Source organism: Rhagoletis zephyria, unplaced genomic scaffold, assembly GCF_001687245.7.
Source record: "Rhagoletis zephyria isolate East Lansing unplaced genomic scaffold, Rhagoletis_zephyria_1.1 Rzeph_scaffold_01204, whole genome shotgun sequence".
In the NCBI taxonomy this organism is placed as follows: Eukaryota; Metazoa; Arthropoda; class Insecta; order Diptera; family Tephritidae; genus Rhagoletis; species Rhagoletis zephyria.
The window spans coordinates 47,553-74,812 of NW_016158288.1; the positions used below are offsets into that span (position 1 = coordinate 47,553).

The 27,260-nt window shown below is 37.0% G+C and overlaps 2 protein-coding genes across 2 annotated transcripts in view; both read left to right on the forward strand.

Moving 5' to 3' along the window:
* The window catches only part of Snmp2 (Sensory neuron membrane protein 2), a 49,265-nt gene extending 26,480 nt beyond the window's left edge, over window positions 1–22,785 (forward strand). The window contains exons 8-9 of the mRNA XM_017616445.1: window positions 22,185–22,303; window positions 22,495–22,785. Coding sequence (XP_017471934.1) covers window positions 22,185–22,303; window positions 22,495–22,785 — 410 coding nt within the window. The remainder of the gene's footprint in view (window positions 1–22,184; window positions 22,304–22,494) is intronic.
* Window positions 6,011–11,058, forward strand: LOC108363157 (uncharacterized). Its single transcript, XM_017616437.1, has 2 exons — window positions 6,011–8,499; window positions 8,827–11,058. Exons 1-2 carry the CDS (start codon window positions 6,026–6,028, stop codon window positions 10,757–10,759), a joined length of 4,407 nt encoding a protein of 1,468 aa, XP_017471926.1. The 5' UTR covers window positions 6,011–6,025; the 3' UTR covers window positions 10,760–11,058.
* Window positions 22,786–27,260: the final 4,475 nt, after the last annotated feature.

The following is a 27,260-nucleotide window of genomic DNA, read 5'->3' on the forward strand; positions in this document are numbered from 1 at the left end:
AAATTGTGTCTGAAAATGTAGACGTCTACATTTTGAGACATCTTTAGCATCAAACTGTGAGCACCCCTTGTGTTGCCTTGTGTTGGTGTTGCCAGACATTTCTTCCCTGCGTGCATTTTTTATATGTCGCCTTTCTATTTTGTTTCCGAAAAATTGTAATTATTTAACTTAATTACCAATTCGTAATATTTGTTATTTCTTTTCCTTGATTTGTTTCTTTTCCTCTGAAATTGCGCTCAAATTAAATGCAAATACAGAAAACGTGCCCAATAAATAAAAAAAAATGTGATTAGTATTGCCATAATGCAACCCTGCTGCGAGGTTGCAAAATGTAGACGCGTAAAAAACATACCTTTGAGTGTGACAAAATGTAGACGGCGTCGTTTTCCAATTTTGTATGGGAAACAACAACACCACAGATTTTACGGTTAGAAAACGTCTTAAAATGTAGACGTCTACATTTTGAGACACTATTTGGAACGAACTGTGAACACCCCAATTGATATTAATAACACATTTCTCTCTTCACGCTATTCCCTTCAATGCGAAATTAGATAAGATAGGTAGACATCAAAGAAATTTGCAAGTCAAATTGGCATATATTTAAATGTTTCAACGATACTTACCATGCGTGGTATCGCCACTCTCGCCTGCCTTAATCGACTCAGTACTATTAACGTGAGCAAAATGATCAATATAAAGTAAAGAGAAGAAACGGTATTAGAGAGGGCGTTAACTATCTGCGCTAAGCAACAAAGCGTACTTAGGGCCATTTTCGCAAGTAGCCTGTAACTTTAAAACTCACTTTATATTTAAATGCTGCATAAAAATTTATGATTGTGTCTAAAGTAAAGCATTTTATTATCGGTTTTAAATTGGTTTACAACCAAGAAACATACATACGTCGAAAACCGATAACAGCAATACCTAACTTTAGACACGGATTTATTTTTAATCCAACCTTTAACTAAAAAGTAAGCTTTAAAATTAAAGGTTACTTCAGAAAACGGCCCTTAGTCGATTTGCAGCGAACGCCCGCTATTTAATGAAAAACGTCGAAATAAATCAAACACACTATGTACGTATGTAGGTATGTAGGTATATTTGTTAAGCCATAAAACAATGAAGCGCGCTTTAGTACTTAACAACAACTCAGAAAACAAACAAATTAGCTAAACGCAGGCGCAATAATAAGAAAAATGATTAGATGCTCAACTGCAAATTACTAGCTTATACAAGTCATTAATTCATAATTTGTGCGGAAATAAAATCTAATTTTTGTTAAACAACCAACTAGCCTACACATAGACAGACGGACGGACGGACGGACGGTAGATGCTAGGATAGAGAAAGAGGTAGAGGGTGGAAGTATTCACAACAAATCGAAAGTATCGATACTTAAGATTTTACTAAAGCTAAAGAATTCGCATCAACATGCTTAGAATGCCACTTGAAATTAGACTGGTTAGGCGGCTGCCGACGTGCAGCCAAATAAAAGTGGCCTATGTACATAAGTATGTACCTAATTGAACACCCACAGCACATACGCACGCGCACAACACTCAGCCTATTGCGACGATTTGCTGTAGCAACAATATTTGTGTCTCAGAGATGTAGCGGCACAGGCTCAAATCCAGCACTCGTGCTGCTCTTCAGTGACTGATTGGCATCGCTGGCCCCCCCAATGGGTAGCTAATCATCACCAACTAACAAAGACACACTCGCGCTCATACATACATATGTACATATGTATGTAGTATGCCTTCATACTCGCTAGCACACCTCAATTAATTATAACTGTTAGTTCGGAAGACGACTTATAACACAAATCAACTGCTAACTAGTAGTAATGCTTTCAACCGTCCTAGAAGCTTACCGCTGAGAGCTGTCTGTCATAAGTTATGAATCAATTCATTTATTTAGATACAAATGTACGTACAAGTATGCATATGCATATGCNATTATAACTGTTAGTTCGGAAGACGACTTATAACACAAATCAACTGCTAACTAGTAGTAATGCTTTCAACCGTCCTAGAAGCTTACCGCTGAGAGCTGTCTGTCATAAGTTATGAATCAATTCATTTATTTAGAGGTAAATGTACGTACAAGTATGCATATGCATATGCATATGAAGTGTTTACAGCTTAAGTGTTGAGCGTTGAATTGTGAGCTTTTCTACGGCAGACGGCATAGAGTCAAAGGCGATAATGAATGCGACTGTTGTGCAAACTGGTTATATTGCTCGTCTTCGATTAGCAAAAGATTGGTTATTAGCGGTTCTTAGATTTGTTAGATTAATAATCCGCTTAGAATAAATATGGAAGAAAACACTTTCGTGAAAGTATTAATACTGAAGAGCATTCAAACTGAAATAAATATAGTACGGTGAGGAAATACGCTGTGGAGTAAGGAAAATTTAGCGAACTACTTGAGACACATACATACAGTATCGGTCATATCTATAGCACGCCATTTCAAAGTGATATAGTGTGCCACTTATGCTTATTTATTTATTTTTAAGAATTTTCAATTAAAATGCAGTTCTTTCTCTAACAAACCCCATATAAACCCAAGTTTAACAATTTGTAGAAAACTTCAAAAAATGGCAACAAATTTTCACCTAAGTTTCAAACTTTTTTCTCGGAAGTGTAAGAATTTTTTTGAGTACACAGTTTTTTAGCCACTGCAATTTTAGTCTGATAATGTGCAAATTTCAAGTAGCTACGAATTACCGTTAATTTTTTAGAATTTTTTTTGTCGAATTGGCTTCCATATAATGAATAAACTCAATTTATATGTATATGGAAGAAAACCGCAACACCTTTGGCGAAAAAAATTCTAAAAAATCACCGGTAACTTTCAGTCACTTGAAACTTGCACATTGTCAGACTATAATTGATTGGGCTATGAAACTGTGTATTCAGAAAAATTCAAACACTTCCGAGAAAAAAGTTTGAAATTTAGGTGAAAATTTGTTGAACTTTTTTGAAGTTTTCTACAAATTGTTAAACTTGGGTTTATATGGGGTTTGTTAGAGAAAGAACTGTATTTTAATTGAAATATTTCAAAAACAAATAAATAAACATAAGTTGCACACAATATCACTTTGAAATGGTGTGCTATAGATATGACCGATACTGTATATTCACTTCAAGCATCTGAACTGGGGTCTACTTTGTATTGCGATTCGAAAAGCAAATCAATATAATTCGAATAATTGCACTATGCATTTGTATAAGACCATGTCGCCTTCCGAATCGCATTGAGTTTCGAATCGCAATACAGAGTAGACCGCCCGATTTAGGATTGTCTACAAACATTCTTCTCAACAACAACACCTCAAAAGTAGTTGCTTAAAGTATTTCTAAATGAGCCTGAACTTCTTATCAGGAGCCAATTAGCGCAAAGTGGCGCCAGTCAAGGGATATAATGAAGCTCAATAGATCTGCACTAAGAGTCCTTACCGGCGTCATCACAGGACACTATCCTATAGCATCAATGCTTCCATGGAGAAAAATACCAACAAGTAATATGTGCAGAGGTTGCCATGATAAGGATGAGGAAGAGTCAATTGACCAGTGAGTTTATCGATGTCCAGGTCTACAGACAAAGCGACTCGAGTACTTAAGTTCACGCTTCTTCAACAGTCCGGGCGAGGTAGGGGAGGTGGAGCTGTTGGATCTCCTCGCCTTCATCAGAGATAGTAATCGGTTCAGTATAACAATGACTTAAAGCTACTCTTTCGATTATAGGTACGTGTATCCTCCTGACACTCACTTAAAGAGGACACTCACAATGGACATTGGACAAATCTGTCCCCGATTAAAAGTATGGAACATACCACCCACGCTCTCCTAACTTAACTTAACTGTACGCGTAATGCAAGCGTCTCGTTATCGAATACATCTTGCATCGATGGTTTCTAAGAAGATCTGGTCAAGTATCAAAAAAATATGGCTAATCTGACTTAGTAAGTAAAACCGCTTGAGAGTCTAATTAAATACCCCGAAAGGGATGGTTTCTACTCAAGACTCCTCTGAATAGAACCCCACATTTTTCGCTACCTTGTTATTAGATTTTCCTAATACGTCTAATGCTGGATTTCCACTAGGCATTGAATGGCTAAAATGACAAATGACAAAGTTGGGCATTAAAAAATTATCGTGCCATAATTTTTTGTCATTTCAATGCCTAGTGGAAAATCGGCATAACTCTAATCAGGCCTCTAAAATGAAGATAGTAAAAGCACAAACTGTTTTGTTGAGTTCAGTGGTAAGTCAGTGCTTTGAGATTTAGTATTTGTAAATTTTTGTAAATTTGTAAAATTCCAGTTATGGACTCTGTTACCAATACATTACCTACTTTTGTTATCTCTAAGTGAAAATAATGATCGTAGTATCAGGTTTTACGCAAGTATACTTTTAACTGACATACTTTGGCGTCAAACTTGAATTGGATAACATCAAAATTAAAGAGTGCGAATAAAAATAAATAATACAAAATAAACTAAAATTTCTTTCGATAGTACTGAAAAGCCAAACTTCAAAATTAAATGTACACAAGTCCAAATTCAATGTCTTCCCTTAATCCCATATCGACGAATAAAAGCAAATAGAAAAGAATCAACGATATTATGCAATATGAATAAATCAATGGCCACGCCAACAACACGATATCCATATCAAGATATCAATTGATAAAGCAGACAGTTCGCCTATCGCGCGTTCGCTTGCTGATTAACCAGTTTTTTTTTTGTTTTTTTTGTTATTCTGTGTTTATGCGCATTGCGCGCATCTCTACAATGCTGCCCCACTGATTGGATTGACTGACTGCCTAATTGAACGCCTGTTTGACTGCTGGCTAGCCACAAATACGAACAACTCCGTGGCTCAAACTCTGAGCGTGGCTGAATTATAAATAATCTGAGTGTACCTGAATGGCTGGACAGATAGATGGCAGTTCGATGCGATGCGATGCGCAAAGTGAGCTGGACATATAAACGCGAGACATCACTGAAATCAGTATTGAACGAGACGCGAGCGTGAAAACAAGCAAACGTGAAGAAAGAAGCCCTGACATTAGTAGCCAATAAAACATAATAAGCTTTGGGGCGATTAAAATTAGCTAACCCACTTCGTCAAATTACCCTGAATTTATTAGCTTATTTATGTGTGCAGTGAAAAGAGTCGCCTAACACCTAAAGAAACTAGTCGAAATCGGTGAAAGATTTTGCGCCAAAGGCGACTGTGCGCGCGAGCATACGCACGGCGTTCGTGGCCGCTTTACGGGAATATTAAAAGCTGCTTCCACGCTCTTTTGTGCCACTTTCAAAATGATAGCGTATCGTACGGCAGCTGCGCGCGCACGCAACTCTCTGTTCGTTGGCGAGTTTTTCGCGCGGGTTTTTTGCTTCCTTCTAGCTTTTGGTGCCAGCGTCAATGCCAAGGTGTTCGATCGTTGCGAATTGGCGAAAGTTCTGCACAACAAACACCGCCTGGATTTGCACGAGGTCGCAACATGGACTTGCATCGCTCAGCACTCGAGCGATTTCAACACAGAGGCCTACGCGGGAGGTCTGGCTGGTGGCTCGCATGGGCTTTTCCAGATTAGCGATGTGTTCTGGTGTTCGCCACCTGGCAAGGGATTCGCCTGCAATCTGCCCTGCGAACGGCTGCGTGACGCTGATTTGACCGATGATCTGAGCTGCTTGCGTATTATTTACGACGAGCATCAACGTCTATCCGGAGACGGCTATAACGCGTGGAATGCATACCAACAGTTTTGTCGCCATGGTGTCGAGGCCTACGTACAGGATTGTTTTTCGAATCAACGCGTACTGCCTTCGGCGCAACAACCAGTTGCAAACACCCCCTTCGCAAGTGCCCCAGCCCCATTCTACACACCCACCGCGCTGGCAGTACACTCGAACTCCATCAGCAGTAGCTATTCAACACATAAACGTGGTAAGGTCTATGATCGCTGCGAGTTGGCGCAAGAACTCTACTACAAGCATAAAACGCCAATGGACCAAATTCCTACATGGGTCTGTATCGCGCAGCATGAATCTCACTTCGACACCTCAGCCGTGGGACGTCTGAATGCGGATGGCAGCGCCGATCATGGAATCTTCCAAGTCAGTGATCTCTACTGGTGTTCGCATGATCGCTACGGTAGTGGCAAGGCTTGTGGTCTGCAGTGTACCAAGCTCCTGGACAACGACATAACCGACGATGTTCGTTGCGTCAAGCGCATACACGGTGAACACGCGCGTCTTTCTGGTGATGGCTTCACCGCCTGGAGCGTCTACAACCAACACTGCCGCAACCAGCAGTATGAATTTGTATCCTCGTGCTTCAAGGATCAATACTCAACGCTTCAACAGCCAGCTAAAACGCACGTTTTTACTTCACCCGTAACATTCTCCTCCCAAACACCACACGCACACGCATACCAAGTCAACCCCTTCCTCAAACACAGTGGCGTCCCACCCAAATCCACACCTACACTTCAACAATACACATCCCCAAACACTTACACACAGCCACACCATACACAACAACACAAGGGTAAAGTTTATAAACGATGTGAATTAGCTCAAGAATTGTATTTTAAACACAAGTTTCCAATGCAGGATATACCTACCTGGGTGTGTATCGCCCAACATGAGTCCAACTACGACACATCAGCAGTTGGGCACCTCAACGGTGACGGCAGTGCGGATCACGGCCTCTTTCAGATAAGCGATCTCTACTGGTGCTCACACGACAACTTTGGCGGCAAGGCGTGCAACATTCCGTGCGCGAAGCTACTCGACTCCGACATAACCGACGACGTCAAGTGCGTCCGCACAATACACGAGGAGCATACGCGCATCTCGCGCGATGGTTTCACAGCGTGGACGGTGTACGACAGGAATTGCCGCAATCAGCAGATCGAACAGGTCTCCGCCTGCTTCGAGAGCAATGAGTTAAGTAAGACCGAACAATTTCTAACTACAACGCAGATGGGTGGCTACAACGATGACAACAGTAAGCGCACAACGACAACTGAGCTGGCGGTGGCGAAGGGTAAGATTTACAAGGAGTGTGAACTGGCGCAGGAGCTGTACTACAAACATGGGATGCGTCTGAATGATATACCAACCTGGGTTTGTATTGCTAAGCACGAATCTAGCTTCAACACGGCAGCTGTGGGACGACTAAATGCAGATGGCAGCGCAGACCACGGACTTTTCCAGATCAGTGACCTCTACTGGTGCAGCCACGAGGATTCCGGCGGTAAGGCATGCAACATTCCGTGTCACAAATTGGTGGACTCGGATATCAGCGATGATGTGCAGTGCATCAAAACTATACACGCGGAACACACGCAAATTTCAGGTGACGGCTTCACAGCTTGGGTTGTTTACAACAGACATTGCCGCAATCAACAGTTGGAGCGTTTGGCTAAATGCTTTCCAGCAGACGACATACAGAAAGCACTTCACGCTGGCCCAGTCATTGGAAGTGGACAACAAGCCAACGCAGTAGTGGGTAAAGGCAAAATATACAAGAAATGTGAGTTAGCGCAGGATCTGTACTTTAAGCACAAAATGCCTATGGAAGAGGTGCCCACCTGGGTTTGCATAGCCGAGCACGAGTCGAGTTTGAATACGGCCGCTGTGGGACGCCTCAATACGGATGGCAGTGCGGATCATGGCCTTTTCCAAATAAGTGACCTGTACTGGTGCTCACACGATGGCGGCGCTGGCAAAGCCTGTCTGATTTCCTGCAGCAAACTGTTAGACAACGACATAACCGATGATGTTCGATGCGTAAAAACCATTTACGAGGAGCATACACGTCTATCCGGCGATGGATTCACTGCGTGGACAGTTTATAATCGGAACTGCCGCAATCAGCAATTGGAGCAGATAAGTTCCTGCTTCGATAGCAACGAATTGCAGAAGGCACATCAAGTCAAACGAGTTGGACAGAGTGAGAAACCAATTCATGTGGGTCAGACCCACAGAATTAAGCAAATGCCAATAAGCTTACCCAAGAAAATCAAACACAAGGGCGAATTAAATCATCCATTTGTAAATAACCCATTTTTAAATCAGTACAGTGCTTTAAAATGTGTGCCTACTACTACGGCGCCTAGTGCAACTACCGCTTCCAATTATGCGTTCAACGGCATTGAAGCAGTTTCATCAAAAACAGAATATATTAATAATCCATTTTTAAGCCAATTTATGCAAACCCTTCAACCTATTAGCGAGGAAGCATCGAAGCCTAAAATCCATACTAACATAGCAAATTCTATATCAACACCCGCTTCATACGCTTCCAACCCCTTTGTTATTAATTACCAAAAAACCGATACAGCGCCGCAAAAGCCTCAGAAACTTAAATTTAACTCCAACCCATTTTTAACTAAATACATTGACCAATCGGCAAGCTTAACTAACATTAAAACAGCCAGCAAACAAACTTCAACTGCCTCCCCAGAAAGAAGGCAACAAACCGCGCAGTTTCAAAATAATCCCTTCCTTCAAAATTTGTCAACCGCAACGCAAAGTTTGATTGCCAAGCCTATTATAAAACCAGAGTGGCAACAATCGCGTACAACACCGAGTAGCACAGAAAAAAAGAAGCTACATATCTATCCAGCAAAGCCTTATGTGAACAGTGATGTCTTCCGTACAACGCCAGTAAAATCGCAAGCTGCCATCATCCCGCTTGAACCGAGTCAGGAACCTCACACGCCTAGCACCAAAACCCGTACTAACATTGCAACTTCATTATCAACACCCGCTTCCCAGGCTTCTAACCCCTTTCTTAGTAAATATGAACAAGCTGATACATCGCCGCAGAAAGCTCAGAAACTAAACTTTAACTCCAACCCATTTTTAACTAAATTCATCGACCAGTCGGCAACCTTAACTCACATTGAAACAGCCAGCAAACAAACATCAACGGCTCTCCCAAAAATTAAGCAACAAAGCGCCCAATATCAAAGTAATTCTTTTCTTCAAAAATTTTCAGCCACAACGCAAGATTTCAGTGCCAAGCCAAGCGCGAAACCTGATCGAGAACAATCGCATACCACACCGAGTAGCACGGAAAAAACAAAGCTGCATTTGCATCCAACAAGAACCTATGTGGACAGTGACGTATTCCGTACGACCCCTTTGAAATCAAAAGCTCCAACCACCGCGCTTAAACCAGCAGTTGTTGCGTATGCGACACCTACCACAACTGCCAAATCGATTACCCAAAACCCTCAATTGCAATATTATTCGAGTCTGCCCACAATTACAACAAAGAAACCTACAACAATGGCAACAGTTATACAAAAGCCAACTGTCGGAGCGCAGAATAAAAATCAGCCAGCAACACTCGCTGGAATATCCACAACGAAACGGCCGAGCGCAGCCCCAACTTGGAACTGGCAACACCAACCACAAGTGCAACCTACAAAAGTTGCTTCCACTCAAAAAACGACAAGCACAACTAAGTCACAAATAACAACGAAATCTACAACAAGTGCTCCTCTTACTACGCCAAGGACCACAAAACTGCCAAACACCCAGAGGCCAGTTACAGCAAAAAGCAGCAACTCCAAAAAAGCAACGGTAACTACAACGCAAAGACCATTGACCACAAGATACAGAAATACAGAAATATCCCAACAAAGAAAAACCGCTCAGACTGCAGCCACTACGAACAGGCCTGGAACAACAATGTCAACCAAAAAACCGCTGACCACAAAAAATGCAGGTGTTTCACAACGACAGAACACCCCATGGACTACCACAACAACAACTCCAATCCCTAAAACACTGGCCATAAATGGTTCACCAGTAACCCAACGAAAGACCACCAAGACTTCTGGCAACACGAATAAACCAGCGACAACCACCACAACAACTAGAAAACCAACAACCAAACAAACCGCCACAAAAACTACCTCAAGAAATATTGTCAGCGCTACTAAAACTGCCTCCAACCGTGAAAATATAGCTGCCACGCGAAGACCTTCAACAACAGTGAGATCGCCTACAACACAGAGAACTCCCGTTGCAGCAAAAACTACCACACGACCGACTACAAGTACCACTCAAAGGACGACAAAACGTACAACAACGACGACAAAAATGCACCTAGATTACTATCCTTCCACGACTACACGGCAGCCAGGAACTACTGTAAGAACGCCGATAACTACGAAGGTAACGAAGCGTCCTACATCAGGTATTCCAAATACTTTCCCAACAACAAGAGTGCCATATACAACCAGGAAGGTTACCACGACTCCTCCGATTACAAGGTTTAAAGTAAAATCACAAAATAGCACCACAGCCACAACTAGGGCTCCGACTAAAATACAGCCAGCGACGACAACGAAAAGTGTAAACACTGCCCGTGTAACTACGCGAAGACCCGCTTTGTATGCAACGAGTGCTGCGGAAGCAACTACTACAACACTTAAACCGAAATTTACCGGATCTTCAACCATCCGAACAACAAATCCGTACCGCGACGACCCCTTCAGTCATCCATTTTTTGCGAAGTACAAAGAGCAATTCACAGTTTTTGGCTCGACAACTACACGCAAGCCAGCGAGTACTACTAACAAATACGAGTACCGGCCTCTGGCAAAGCATGGTGAAGAGAGCGAATACTATCAGCAGTTCAGGAATCATACAGCTGGTAATGTGAAGACCGTTTATGCCTATGCGTTTGGCCAAAACGGCGCGCTAACTGGACACTAATTGCAGACGCTGGGAGCAAACAAGAGCTATGTAAATATGTAGCTCCTCGCATGCGGACAAATGAACGAATACTCGTTTATTGAGATACATACAACCGAAAGTGGAATTCAAAGTAGTATTAAGAGCCTAGTTAAGGAAGGAAAATCGTTTGCGAATTTTTGTGATGCTGTCAAAATGTGATTTTTTTTTTTTTTATAAACTACACTTTAAACGAGGACACGAGTATACTACATAATCATAGATAATCAAATACACATACATATTCAGATAAGTACATCGCCATGGCACTGGATGCAATATTAAATAAATCACATCTCTAGTTTTAAATTTGTTAAAAACAATTACATATAATAATCGTTATGTTTTCTACAGTGTGTATATTTTTTATTGAACTATACTTACGAACTTACTTTATAGATACTCGAAAATTATACGTACTAGGTTTGAACTTTATTATTATACTTAATTGTGTATGTAATTAAAAAAAATATAATAATATTTGCATTAGAAAATTAATAATAAAATGTTGCAATAATTCAAAACATTTTTTTCCATATTGAATTTTTAGTTTCATTACTCATCAATTACTTACTTGAGATAGAGTAGTTTGGGAATTTTCAGTTTTTCTTTAGAGATCTTACAAAAATACAGTCTCTGGAACTGTTTAGAAAGTATTAAAACGAATTAAGAAAATGGATGTTTTCTGGCCTCCGGCATTTCGCGTAAATAATCATACGAACTTAATTCTAAATTCTTAAAAATAAACTTGTTTCTTAGATTAAATGGATTTATATGAGGATCACTCTACATCTGGGGCAACGAGAGCCAGATTGGCCTAACATTTTGAAAAAAGTATGCAGTCGAAAACTACCCCCAAATATAGCTTGTGTATTTTCCTTTTTCTGGAGAAAAAACGTTGATGCTGATGGGGTCTTCTAACCTACCTTGAACATCGAAGTACTTGCGTATTTATGCAGAGCATTTATCATCCGCGATCCTCTCTGCAACTCTTAGTAGGAAGGATGTAAAGCTGCCTTTGGTTAGTATGACAATTTCCCTACTACCCTGAGTATGTACAGGACCATCACTTCCTGCCATTAGAGCACTAAGAATTCCCAAGCTTAACTCTGCTCTGGATAGCGATTTTATAAAGGTTAGAAGGTTGAGTAGCTTTTGTAGCGACAAGAGAATAACATAAGCGCCAGAAGCTTTGAGGCAGATATACCCCAGTTTATTATATCGTGAAATAACAGGCTGCCGGCGACTTTCCAGCTCTCTGCTCATGGTTGTTTAGTCACAGTCTGCGTGTGGATGGTTCGGGTAGTGCTCAGAGATGAGCAGCCAGAGAAATGCGCCTCGGCTAGAGGGTGCCGTGACTTGCCTTGCAGCTGTCCATGAGTTATCCATCAGGTCGTCTTAGGAGATCTCTGTATGTGTTTAAATGCTTTGCTTCTTAACAAGGGCATCGAGGGCATTTTTGTGCATTTCCTTTTCATCGATCCTTTTAGCTTCATTAAAGAGCTACATATACCCCCACGGAGTCCCTCTTTTATTACGCTTAGTGACTTCTGAATAGCACCTACTGTAAGAGTTATTAATAAGTAGCTTAGTTCAAGATCGATTAGATTACTTATTTTAACCGTTCACCTTTTCAGTGAGAGCCCCGTAGAAGCGCTTTTCCTATTTCCCAGTATTTCTAAGATATTTAAGCGAATAAACTCAAACAGGTAGTCAGCTCTTAAATTGGTGTCACAGCAGTCCCAGTTGCCAATGTTACCTACTCCAGTGGTCTGTTTGTCCCCTTGTTTTGGCAGAATCTCAAAAGTTTTGGACTAGACAAAATTTAATAAAACTATCGGATTGCACAAGATTGCCTTAATATGCCCTAAACTGTTTACAAATGCATCCAAAAGTATACAATACAGTCGTACATATTTCTTTTGTTTACCAAAAAAAACCGGTCAACAAGGTGTTGGCAATTGATTAATGTCACTGACGCTTTGTCAAATAACTTGAACATTTAGCCTTGTCAACGCTATATACATATGTATATGTATGTAGATAAATGGTTGTTTTCATAGAAATTCACACGTACACTCATATACTATACACATGTTTGTACGTATGTATGTGAATGTTAACATTAATGCATACATATACAATATTAAGCAAACTATATAATTATTAATTATAAGTGCAAATTAGCTAAAGATGTCACATTGGAAACGTTTTTTTTTTTTTCTGTATTGCAAAAACTCGAAGTATTCTTCTTTTCTTAATTGACTGCTGTCATACTTTGTGTGCGCAAGCTTCTTAAGCAAGAATGATATGTAGGTATCTCGGCTATCATCGATAAAAATCAACTCCAAGTTTGCACAGCATGTACACGTGTTGCTAATCTGAGCGCTCTACATGTCAACTTAACATGACTAGAGGAATAGGCAAACGACACTTAAGTACGGGTTTGGGCGTATAATTTATTTGATGAATTAAGAGAGGCTCGTCGATCAGCAACTGACAGTGAATAACACTTGCCACAAAATTCTAGCACGATCTGTGATCTATGTAGTGTAATTAAGATTTTGAGTGAAGGTCATTTGCTTGCTGAGAGCTCAAGGAAACAACGTGTCTCAAATTTCACTTTCAAAAATGATCTCTTTTTTTATCTTTTGTTTATAAAGCACTCAATAGATTGTGTGTACGTACATATTTATGTATGTAGTGTCTAAATGATGGCAAACCAAATATAATAATGAGATGGTGCATAAATTCAATAGAATTTCAATTGGAGCACTTGAACTAAAGCACTTAGCAAATGAATCAATCCTCCATTCGGCAACGTCCGCATAAAAAAATTGTATATGAAGATGAACTTCATTCGATACCAACACTTTGAAAGACAAACATTCCATAGTTCAAAAAATTAAATCGACGGCTGAGTTGGATATTAAATTGCAGCAAATATTTGTATGCTAGGAGTATTCTATACGTGCATATAGTACCCCAGACATGTTTGTAACTTGTCTGGTTCCTCGCATGTATGTATGTATGTATGTATATTGGCCACTAAGCGTGCTAAAAACTGCTAAATAATACAATTTTATGCAAATATTTTGGTTGATTTTTTTTTCTCTATTTTCGGTCGGCAGTCGCGTCGCTTCATAAAAATGTATGTATGTATATGGTAGGTAGTATTTTGAAAACCGGAAAGGATCAATTAAGTCGCTTTTATACAAAAAAAAATAAAAATTGATTATTTCTTAGTAGTCGTATGCTGCTTCTTCTAAGCTATTAACATACTTTTATGATTTTACGCTCACTTATGCTTATCCACGTATGTATGTATGTATGTACATTAGGGTGATCCAAAATAACCAACCTAACGAATTTATAGCCTTAAAAGGACCTATTTACTGAGAAAAAAATTCTCCCATTAGCAAAAATTTTTTTTCCGATTTTTTGTCGATGAAATTTTCCATGTAAAAAAATTTAGTTTGCGTTAAAAATGTCATAACTATTGAACCGTGAACATTGCCAAGAAGTTCTTGTAGGGCATTAAATTCTCCAAAAAATTACTCTAAATTTGATTGTCTATATTCAAAAATGTATAAACTTACAGTCAATGAGAGTCGAAAAAAGCAGAAATATCGGTACAGTTTTAGGGCTTTATGATTGCGAATATTCATGCTAAATAAACAAAACTTACACTAAAATTATACAAAATGTTGATTATAAACTAGATTAGTCAGAGAAGAGAGAGTTTTAATCTATTTATTTATTTTTTGTTGCATTTTAAAACATTAATATTCTTGAAAATTATTAATGAAATTCAGTTTATTGCAATTAGGATATTGCTGGCGATGTAATTGCACTACCGCAAAAGAAATTGATTTTGCTCTTCGTCTTTCGTCACAGTTCGATTACAATTTTGTATGCCTAGAAAAAAAATGTATCCCAAACTTTCAATAGTTATAACATTTTTAATGAAAACAAATTTTTTACATGTTATTTACATGGAAATTTTCAAATGCCCACGGACACCTTTTAAAATTGGACTACAAAAAGGTCCTTTTAAGGCCATAAATTCGTTAGGCGCTAGTTATTTTAGATCACCCTAATGTGCATATGTATGTATGTACGTAAATGAAAATTGCTCCGGCAAGCAACGTGCGAGTTTTAGCTACATACGAGTACTTTGATTCTTATTTAACATTTAAATATTTGTCAAACCATTTAATGCCAGTAAAAGGGCCTTTTATTTATTAATGACTAATTGATGTCCATTACAAAAAGTAGACAATACGGACACTTAATGGAGTGAGAAACTGTTTGTTAAATTCAAAACAGGACAATGACCTCCTCATAATGAAACGATTCTACTTTGGTATGTTCTCATTTAAAGTGAAATTGAATACAGCTGCAGAATACAGAATACAGATTTTAGCACATAAATAGGTGGCAAATCTAAAAAGGCTTGAAAACTAACCATCATACCTCCTGGGAAACGCCTAGGCGTCAACAGAGTAATGCGTTCCGGCAGCGCAATAAAAGCTGAATCCGAATTCGAATACAAATTATTATTACAGAGATAACGAAATATGAAGCATTAACATTATCTACTGTATAATGATAGCAAAACCGTTACTGATAATGAAATTTGATGCGAAAATATGGCGATAAAGACATGAATAATTATGTATATCAATGAAATGCTACACAGAGTACCCAATCTGGAATTTATTGTTCAAAGTAGTTGAGAGCCTTAATTTTCCAACCGATTTGACTAATTTTGTTTCATTAAAGTAAATAAAGTGGAATGCAAAAAAAAAATAAAAACTTTCAAATCATCGCGAATTCTTTGCCACTTGAAACTTACACTTTATTTTACTTATTATAAAATTAAATCGGCTTTAAAACTGCACACCTTAAAATTTTCTTGAAATTCCGATAAAAAGCTTGAAATGTTGGTAAAAAAATTCGTTTATAACATTTAAACTTTTACTTATGCATTTTTTTTTTTTGCTTTTGGGGAACCCTATAATTTTTTTCAAATATTTATTAGTTCTGTTAGTCGAACCAAAAATTTTTACGAATCATCATGGTTATTGCCCAAATCGCGTGAACTGTACTCGGCGGAGGAAAAATTGTATTCGCAATCGGAATGCAATTGCAACCAGAGTCGATTTAAGAAACCCGCTAGCCAGTACGATAAAAAAAAAATTGAAATGTTTGTTAAAACAAATCAGAAAAACAAGAAATATACATGTATACATATCCTGTTTTTTGTCCATCTGAAAGAATTTTCAAAATTCTGTAAAAGTTTTGTTTTTATGTTTGAAATGCAACCATGGATACCAGCTGACAGGGAGACTTGCAAATTCCTGCAAATTTGCGTTCGTGCAGAAGTTTGGAAGTTTCTCAACATGAGAGAGAGTTTAGAAGAATTTTCTTTTACTCTCTGATACTTTGAGTGTTGGATACATCTTGCTGGATTTTCGACGAACAAACCTATTATCAAGATTTTTTTCTTGAAGTTTTCCAGCATTTTACCTACCAGACAATTTTTGTTGCTGGCAATAAGAAAACGTGTCGTCCTCAGCAATAAATTTATTGCCGGCAATATTGCCAAAATGTCCGCCGAAGGCATCTCGCCAGGTCGAGAATTTCAAAAGTGCCTCTCAGCGGTTCTACCTTACTATGTTTATACACTTAGATCTCTTTTTATGCGGATTTGAATTTATGCGGTTTTTCAAACCATTTTTTCGCTGTAGCGATTTTGCTTTTTTGTGAGTTTTTATTACTTTTTTCAGTGTGTAAGAGACAGTGCTTCTGATAAATAATTTGTCTTTGTATTGTATTTTCTTTGTTTTTGGTTAAAATACAGATACAATTTTATTTATTTCATTAATGTTTAGTTTTACATGGAATAATAAAGGTTGAACTTAAGAAATAAGTGCTCTTTTTGCTTAATACTGCCTCACTGGATTTTTTTATGCGGTTTTTTAGAATTTTTTACATGGAATATCTGAATTTATGCGTTTTGAAAATGCTGAAACGCATCCCTGTTTTTTGTATTGAAGTAAAGAACTTTTTTATGCGGATTTTTTTTTTATTCGTCTTTCGGAGGAACGCATGTACCGCATAAAAAAAGACATACCTTAGGTCTATGTTTTATTATGAAACATTTATTTACAGCAACAGTATAATCGATTCTCTTCTCTCTCTCTTCTCAAAATTGGTACTTTCTCTGCACTTTAAACTAAAAAATTTTATATAAAAAAATCGACATATTTATTCCCAATTTTATTAGCTTTCGTTAAAAAATAAATAGTCAAATTGTTTGAAAAATGAAAGCTCTGGAGCTTTTCTACCCTCACTGTAAACCAAAATTTTCCAGAGACAGGGACAATCAGAGAGAGGTTAGTAAAATCTAGAGGTATTTGGTTTATATGGTTTGGTCGTGACTAATATTGATATATAATTGGAAGCGAGTGGTTTCAAACCACTAATATTGATTCATGATTTCTTCATGCAGCTCCTTAACGAAGTAGAGACAGAACTTTTTACCATCGGGCCTTTCATTTCGTACGTGGGCATTCTTGCTTTCTTTGTCCACCGATGGCTGTCGAATAAAAAGTTCTTTCACTGCGGATCGTTATCATCTATAAGTGCAACATATTCGAGTTAGCGCAGTCGATTTCCCCATAAAGCGCGTATGATCCGTGGTTCCATCTTCTACGGAGCCCATAACCAATGTGCGAAAAGGTCAATAGATCTTTCGTAGAATAGATTTCTTCAATATATTCAAACCCTTTTCATTTCTATTCCATATTAACGGGCGGTTATAATAGGACATTGATGGAGCATGACTTCTGTTAATCGGGGGCCCGCTCTGGTTTTCAGTTGCCTACCTTTCGGGACTTGAATCGTATCGCTTCAATTCTGCTTAAGCTACATATATACATACATATAGGCATACCATACATAAATATCTTTAAATTAAAGTTCTTTGGCTCCCAGTTTTTTTTTCAAATCCATAATAAAATTTTTTATTGGCCCATTAACAACTTAAATTTTATACAAAACACACCTGCTTTAAGAAAGTATTGACGTAAATAACATCAAGTTTCTTCATACATAAAAGTCGTTCTCCACTTTGCTGTGAACTTAAAAATTTGCATAGATTATCGAAATTTAAAAAAACGATAGAACTACTTAATACGTTTTGTCTTGTTAGCAATTGTTTTATTTCATATCTGACACGCGTTGAAATATTTATTTATTTTACTCATGAATATGGATGTACATATAAACTGTTATAGTATGTAGGTATGTAAAAGATTACGTAAAGAATTCTAATGGCTCAGCGACGACGACTGATATAATTACATAATTTGGAAGGAAAGCATAATTCCATAAATATGTATACAAGCACGTGCATATTAGGGTGGTCCTTAAAATATCAGCATCTAAAATTTGGATATCTAGTTACGTACATAATAAAGACATCCAAGAAAATGTTAAACTAATTGTATGGGTCGTTGCCAGGCCTTGAAAATATTTAAATTAACCAATTTGATATATTTATTTTGTTATCATAGAAAAACATGAGTTTCTTGGTATTTTTCCAAGACAACTATTTGTTAACCAGTGTTATTTAGTTCTGGGGAATAATTTTACAAATTTGATACTTATTTTGAAACAAACGTTATCAAATAACAGTCTTTGAAGCTTAGTATTACATGTAATGAATGTATTTTTAGTAATACATCAAATTTTTTGAAATTTTGAAATTTTCATAGGAGTCTTTATCTTAAAAAAAAAACAAAGATTTGAAGCAAAATATATATCTAGCAATGTGTTTTACAACTAATTGCTTTAATTTAAAATACTTACAGGGATGCCACTGTCGAAAAAAATAGTTATCATCCACTTGAAAAAAATCTACCAAATGTGGAAAATATCTACCAATTACCTTTTTTGAGTCATTTTAATAAAAACTATATTTGTGTTTTTGAAGTAAAAATGTTTTTGCGTTTTTTTTTTGTTGTTTTTTTTTTGTATAAGAATTTATTTGCGCTTTACTAAACTCATAAAAATCAAGCACTCAAGCTATATACCAGGGTTGTTGCGAATATTCGCATTCGCTTTCGCATTCGCAATAATCAATGCGGATCTTTTCCGAATATCTTTCATATGATATCAAATTTGCTTAATTTGGATTAGCGCTTTGTTTATTATCAGGAAATGACTTTTATTTCAGAATAAAAAATATTTGGCTAAGTTTAACTCGTAAAAAAATAACTGTTATTTTCGGTCACAGAAGAAAGGATTAAAAATTAATTATAAAAACTAAAACCGAAAAACGCTGATGATGTTACAAAGTAATTTTCAAGTGAATAATATGTATCTTTTTCTGGCTCAATATAATATTTTCTTCTTTTCCCTGTGCCTGTCCAAGTGAATCATAAGAAAAAATAATAGCAAATTTTTCGTGTTGTCTAATAAATAGTCATTATATACTTCTTACATTTGAAATTTTTTTGTTCTTACTCACTAGTATCTTTTTCAAATCGATCTTTCTTTTTGGTGTGACTAAAACAAACGCTTCCCCGATATCTACAAGTATGTATGTATGTATACAAAGTTCTTGAAGAAAAATTATGTACCTACTCAAATAAACGGACTATGTACATTAGACCGCACCGCCTTACAAGCAAACAAAAAAGCAGGGACGGAAAATAATCTTTTTTTTTTTAATTTGAACCAAAAAAAATCGACAAGCTGTAATCGTCGTAAAACAGTTTTAACAATACTGACGTACGTCTTACTGTAATTTACAATTCGGTTGCTCACACTTTTTAATCTTCATCTACATATTCCTCTTCACCTTTGTCTTTTATAAATATTCAAATGCCGAAATACCTACACACACATACTTTTTGTCTCCTTCTCTCACTTCCAGCGCATGCACGTGCTTGCAAAATGATGACGAAGTGATTTGGTATGGAAAATCATTTATGCCCATATATTTGAATAAAATAAACATACTTAGAACCAATACTTCCCATATACCAAATGAAAGGAAAAATCTTGAATTTTTGATTAAATGAAACAAAAGCAAAATCATTCGAGCGGTTTTCGAGAATTTTGGAATAAAAAAAAATTTTTAATTTTTTCAACAATTTTTTGCCTTAAAATGCTCGATATTTGTTGAATCTATGCTACGCTACGAAAAACGAAAAATCCACATGCTGCAACCCTTGCCGAAACATGTGCAGCATTGCCAGCTATCAGTTGTTTTTCGAAGATAGCTGAATGAAGGAAAACCAAGTCGAAAGGAATTAAAAAAACACTCATCATGTGCTTGTTTATTGTAAAATTGGTTAATTTTACATATTTTGAGGAAAATTATGGATTCTGATGTATTTGCAATTATAGCAGCAGAGTAAGCGGGCGCTATGGCAATGGATTCACAAAGGTATGCGGAGCTGTCGGGCATAGTAACCATGGGCGCATCTATCTATGTCAGCTTCTGGTTGAATTGTTGAGCCCCAAGCCAGAACTCCTCATATGCCTGAAGCTCTGGTTCTCAATCCAGTTAATGCAATAACAGCATCCTCCAAGCCATTGAAAACATGCACTTTGTTAAGTCCACCACCCGTTGCGCTTGCTTCTGCCTTCGGCCGCGCTTAGGAATTCCAACCCTTACTAAGTAGAATTCTCCTTTCTGTGTTGCGGGGAAGAGGGGCTTCCGCATGTCAAAGGTATACAACATTTCTTGTGCATATCAATCACTCCGACTACGCGGTCCACAGTATTTTTGCGCAGAACCAACGTCGAAATTTGCAAAAAAAAAGTGCATAGTGCAAACCGAGTTTATTAACAAGCTAGTGGTAGGAAATTTGAAACATTTACCTCAAATAAAATGTGAATCATTTGATTACACGTGTTTGTTAAAGTTTTTGGATTCGGGTTATGCGTTTGTACACAACAACCGAAAATCATTGTACAAATAACTAAACCGGACTCGTTGCTCGTTTATATAAAGCAGTGGATAAAAATATACGTACATATGTATATGCGAAAGGCAAATTTATCTGTTTAAATAAACAGCACCAATACTTCTTGCAAGCACACATCGATTTACATCTTTTATTTCGCCTCCGACACAGAATTGTTTTCGTACAAAATTACGCAAAAAAGCTTACTCGTTCGTTTTTAGGCATGCCATTGTTACGCATTTCGAAAGTTCGAAAATACGATTCGGATTGCAGCATACTATTTCTACGATTCGTAGCAAAATCCGAATACAAAACAGTTGCAGAATAGGGGTGTATATAAAATTAATATACTATAATATTTCTACTGGTCCAAAGAACCTATATCTAGAAAATGAAATATATGTATACCTGCAAATCATAAGCTGCCGGAGCACTTTAAAGGCTCAAAATTGACCCCAAATTAAGCCGATATTTACCTTTGTTTCTACGACAGATACCGAATCGGTTACTTACAGAAATCTATCTGTCGATAGGTTTGGAATTTTGTCTTTGAATCGCCACACTTCTCTTCGAAATCGCTTTACTGGTTCTCGTGTAATAAGATATTTCGTGAAGCTCTAAAAATTACAACTACAACATTTGAGCATAGTCTCCATCAAGGCGAATTTATATAAGGTGGTGTTGTTTCATCAGCTGTGAGTAGCGTTTGATTGTCAAAATTTTGAATTTCATTAGTGAGTGAGTGAAAACGTGAGAGTGCTTGCATTTTCTGTCGCCCTTTTTCATTCGTGGAAGAATAGATGAAATTTGACAATGGCCCGCTAAAAGCAAAAACAAAATACAAGTCATTGTTGTATTTGTTCAATCGATACCTTATATGTATTCGCCTTGGTCTCCATATCGAACGTTGGATGTAACTAGGGTCCTTTTCAACATTTTTCATGGCAACTATGTAAAGAGTTCTACTGGAATAATCAAAATAGTACTTTCTTAGCAAACGTGTAATGAATTTTGGTGAGCCTAAATTTACCGACATTGGGGAGGTGGGAACTGAGATCTGACAAAAAAATTGCTTAAGAGTTCTAATGATTTTTAGTAAGCTTAAATTTTCTGACATAGGGATAATAAGAACCGAGATATGGTGAGTACTAAAGCAGCGTACTTGAGGTCAATGAACTTTGGCATACAAAAAAAATTTTCTCATCGAGGTTAAACTGGCTATTTTTGGAAAAGAAAAAACTAAGAAATATTTATTATTTATGAACTACGTAAACTATAACATATCAATGCAAGTATCACTCTCTCGTAGTTGTGGCTTCGATTGGCAACTATACATATGTACATACATATATTATCTATATATTAAAATTCATCCAATAATTTATAAATATATTGAAAATTTGTTTTCTTGTTTTTTTTAGATGCACCTGTAATATTAACATTGCCGCATATGTTGGGTGCCTCAAACGAATACACAAGGATGATACGTGGTCTGCGACCGGACGCGAAGAAGCATCAAACCTTTGTAGATGTACAACATGTAAGACCGATAAATGACAAGAAAAAAAATTTTTAATACAATGAACTAAAATAAAATTAAACAAAGTAAAATTAAGTAAAATCAAATGAAGTAAAATGAAATAAAAAAACTTACACTTATACTTACTTGCCACAGAATCCCTATTCGCTTTCATCTAATTGCAAACATTCCAATTTCTTCACCAATTTCAGCTCACTGGTACCCCGCTGCAGGGTGGCAAACGCGTTCAATTCAATNACACCATAAAATCGGAGGAGCTCAGGCCAATAAACACCCTTCCCAACTTAGAAAAAATACTGGAAACGGTTGTAAAAAATCAACTATTAAACTATATTGAGTCAAATAAAATACTCATTAAGGAGCAGTCAGGTTTCAGGGCTAACCACTCATGCGAAACAGCTCTAAACTTGATCCTATCACAACAATGGAAGGAGGACCTGAACTCCAAGAAAACTATCTTGGCGATGTTTTTTGGACCTTAAGAGAGCCTTCGAGACAATCGACAGGGAAATAATGCTAAAAAAAACTCGAATATATTATAGTATAGATAACATCGAACTTACATGGTTCCGTAGTTTTCTTTCTGATAGAAAGCAACAAACGGTGATTGACACAGCTCTATCCACAAAGGTAGCAGTAGATATTGGTCTACCACAAGGGTCGGTGTTAGCTCCAATACTCTTTAATATTTATATCAACGACATAAACTCTAGAGCAGCTAACGTTAGCTCCCACGATTGAGAGAATACAAAGGTTGCGCCGATCTCGGACCACTATTCCTCTCTTAACGAATTTGACAGAATCGTTGTTTGCATGACGTCACACTTGTGCAACTTGTTTACGTTTTCCTTGCAACATTTTTTCTTCTTCTTCCATTCTTGCTCACGTTTTGGCATTCCGCTCTCGCAATTTCACCAGTGTGACGTCACACAAAAGTTATTCTCAAAAATCCTCTCTGATCGGCGCAATCTTGTATTCTATCATTCTTGGTTAGCTCCGATAATTACAGTTTAAAAATTAAAGATGAAGTAATTGAGAAAGTGAGAATCATTAAATATCTATTTAGGTATATATATCGATGATAAGTCAAAATTTGAGGAACATATTGACTACACAGTAGCTAAAATTGGTAAAAAAAATTGATCTCATGAAAAGATCATGTAAGTACTTAGGAAGGAGGTATAAGACTCTGGTCTACAGATCTATAGTTGAACCACATTTCATATACTGTCCAACAATCTTTTCTATAGTAAGCGACACAAAAATAGATAAGCTTCAAAAAATGCAAAATAGGGCTATGCGATTTATCTTGAACAAGCGGTAGGACACACCCATACAGGAAAAGATCGCAGAATTAAAATGGCTGAGCGTGAAACAGCAAGTTTTCTAACACGCTATGAAATTTGTGTTTAACATAAAACAAGGTCGTATTTACTCAGTGGAAATAATAGCTTCAGGCTGCCGCTGTATAAAACGGAAATAGATAAGAAGAATATCTTTTATAAGGGATTAAAATGTTATAATGAACTTCCAGCTCAAATACAAAATTGTGAAAACGTTGGTACCTTCAAAAGGCTGCTACTTGATCACTGTAGAACATTGGCTATCAGATAGAAAGGTCCGGCATGGAAGCCAGTCCTTTCCATCCGTACTACATAGCTGGATGACTCTGGATCTGGATTAGTCCATTCAGATCACCCATAATGTATGAAATAAGAAGGTCGGCATGGAAACTAGTCTTTTCCGTCCGATCAAATAGCGCGACTCTGGATTTCGTCCATTCAGATCGCCTGCTGGTAGAGAAGTTTATAAGAAGCCGCTTGGAAACCAGTCCTTACCAACCGCTCAGTTGTGGCGGTTCTGGAAATTATACTCTTAGACCACATCTCGTACGTGATATATTTACGGTACTGCTTGCAATCCCGTCCATTCCAACAGCATCGAGAATATGCTATCTTAGTTAAATATACATACTATTATATAGCTTAGAAGGAAAAGTGTAACAGGTTAACTTATTTTAAGCGTTAAATTTAACATTACTTTAATTATATAGTGCAATACATAATTCAAATGTATATACGTGAATGTATATAGGTCAAATGACTGTAATAAATAAATAAAAAAAAACATGTGTGTTGGTTCTATGGTACCATGAACCTATATATAATGTGTCGTTCGTTCATGCTAGGGATGTGCGATGTTAACCGATGCATCGGAAACATCGATGACATCAATTCGAAGCATCGAATAATGTCCCATTGGTCGATGCATCGGGATTTATTCGATGCTTCGAATTGAAGACATCGATGTTTCCGATGCATCGGTTAACATCGCACATCCCTAGCATGAACGAACGACACATTTTTGCTTCAAAAATTTATCAAAAACCAGAACTTGCAGCTTAAAATGCTTAGCAACCGTGCCTCTGCAACTATGGGCAATTTATGGCGACTATTTACCTTATTGGATTATCGACTCAACAATATCAGATTTCCGTAACTAACTTCAATCGAAATATTTTACCAAAGCGCCACAATAGCATAATAAGCATTGAAAGTTATATTTGCTTATTTCGTCCTACAAATAATTTATTTTATGCAAATATATATACAAATATATAGTGACAAACGAATTCATACACAAACAAATAAATCGCCTTTGTATTAAATATTTATTTAAATGAATATTATCTCGTATAATGTAATTTTTTCCCATTTAGTGTGGTCATTTCTGAAATATCTTTATCCTCGTGCCAGCAGTATAAAATTACTAATACTGAGATCGATAACCAAAGAAAACACGACTATTGTTGTAAGAGTATCTGTTTGATAAAGTTATCGGTTTAGATGAATACCACTATTATATTCAAGTTATATAAAGAAAAAAATTAACTCCATATTCTTATAAGCATTTTCTATTTATTACAATTTATTCCCAAATGAAATTTACAAAGAGAAAGGCTAATTCTCAAATAGCCCAATTCTCAAATTTTGAAAAAGCATCGATGTTGCCAAACAGCAATGTTTCTCCAGTTCTACCCACTAGCGGTTAGGTCCAGCAATAGCCGTTTTTGGGATGCCCTATCGCTAAACCGGTTCAAGATTTTTATCTCCATTGCAACAATAATGTTGTAGTGCATTTTCAACGGAGTAATTTAAGAGCGTAATATCTCCAAACGAAAATCGCAGTCTGGTAGCACGCTTTTGACGTTTTGCCTTGACCACTCCGCTCGACAAATCTATTACAAAATAAAATTTCGCCGTTTGCAAAGCGAGTGCGGGCTGCGACGGAGCCGAGCATAAACAAATTTTATCGAAATTACCGCGGAAATCTCAATCAAATTTCCACAAAATTACGCAAAACGTGTTACAGAGTGTTTAAATATTAAGTAAAAAGTGAATGTAACAACTCATCGATCGTTGGGAAGCCGTAAAATTCATACAAAATACTTGCTGTCCCACACGGTGTGTTTTTCGGTGAAATACGAGAAAAGAAGTGTCACAGAGTGAAATTTCCTCCCCTCTGCCGTCTTCGTGTCGTTGCATTCGTATACCTATCGCATTGTAACGAAAAGATTTCTATACTTTAATTTCATTTAATAAGTTGGATCGAAAAATGTGCAGTGTATTTAATTAGTTTCTAAAATTTCCAGTAGACAGGAAAAAAGTGAAAAAGACGAAATTTGGTATGCGACTTCATATCTCGTCGGTATCGGCGATCATAAATCTCAACCACATTCAGTCCGCAAAATCAATTGTGTGGTGCTCCGTCTGTTTCACGAGCGGATGTATGTAACGCGTTAACGAAAACGAAATCTCCGACTACGTTCAGAAAAAAAGGTAGCCAGCTAGTAGCTATTAACGCTTTCTCTGTTAATTATTCTTTATCGGCATGTATGCTTCGAGTGGTTCTTCGTAGGATTTTTATTGGCAGACTTTAAGAGCTGCCAGCAAATTTAAAACGACATCGGCACTTTGATAGCAGTCAAAAATTTATGGGAAGTGTATGGTAAGAAACACTTAAAATTTTAAATTTTTTTGAAATGTATTTTCATATTAGCCACCTCTATGTGATAGTGAACGGAGTTGACAGATTTTAAGCCATTATTGATAAAAATTAGCTTCTGTGTTCTCGCTTCCACACACACAGAAGGATGTAAATATTTGTTATGAGCCGTCGAGGAAGGAGATGGCAAAATTGCGTCTTACAGCCCTATTCGCGTGTTGTCACTGTCGTCAATTGTCATTATCTTGTCATCAACTTTAGTCATAGGTATGCACAGTCAATAATGACAAGCGAAAAGCGTGTTTTGTAGTGAAACAGCTTTTCTTAGTTTACATTTTAATTGTTCTTTTTGACGTCGGAAATGTGAGCAATTTTATTATATGAAAATTCGTTTCATTGTATTATGAATTCGTGTATTAACGGAAGTTGAAAATGTGTATGCACCACACAAGAGCAGCTGCAATACTATGTGCCGTTTTGTCTCGGAGTTCCCTCAGAAGTCTTCTATGTATAATTTCTTTTTGCCCCACAATAATAGCCGCGCACATAATAATTATTTCTTCAATAATTAATATTCTGCAATTGATACAATTATGATATGCAAACGCCAATATTAACTTTTTAACACTCCTGTTTATGCAAATAAAATGGTTTATCAAGTTTTTATTTAGTAAAAAATTTAACCTTTTTTCTTCCAAAGTAGTAAAATTTAAAATATCAACGTATGTTTTAGCGTTGTCACGAACTCAATAGGTCATCACAAAAATAATAGCAATTGTCAACGTTGAAGCTTGACAATAGTTAGGGTTAATCCCTAAATTGTTTTCTATTTCTCGCATGTGGAATTATGATTATGGGTAAAATGATACTGAAATTACACCAGTTTTAGTAATAAAACAGCTTTCTCCATTTATTTTCTGGATATTTGGCTATAAGCAAATTCATGGTGGAA

What these genes read in the sequence shown, in the direction of transcription:
- LOC108363157 (XM_017616437.1), top strand. Translation starts at nt 6,026, where the DNA reads ATGGACCAAATTCCTACATGGGTCTGTATCGCGCAGCATGAATCTCAC. An exon ending in ACTGCCTCCCCAGAAAGAAG is followed by an intron (nt 8,500 to 8,826) that starts GCAACAAACCGC and finishes CCCCTTTCTTAG; the next exon opens with TAAATATGAACAAGCTGATA.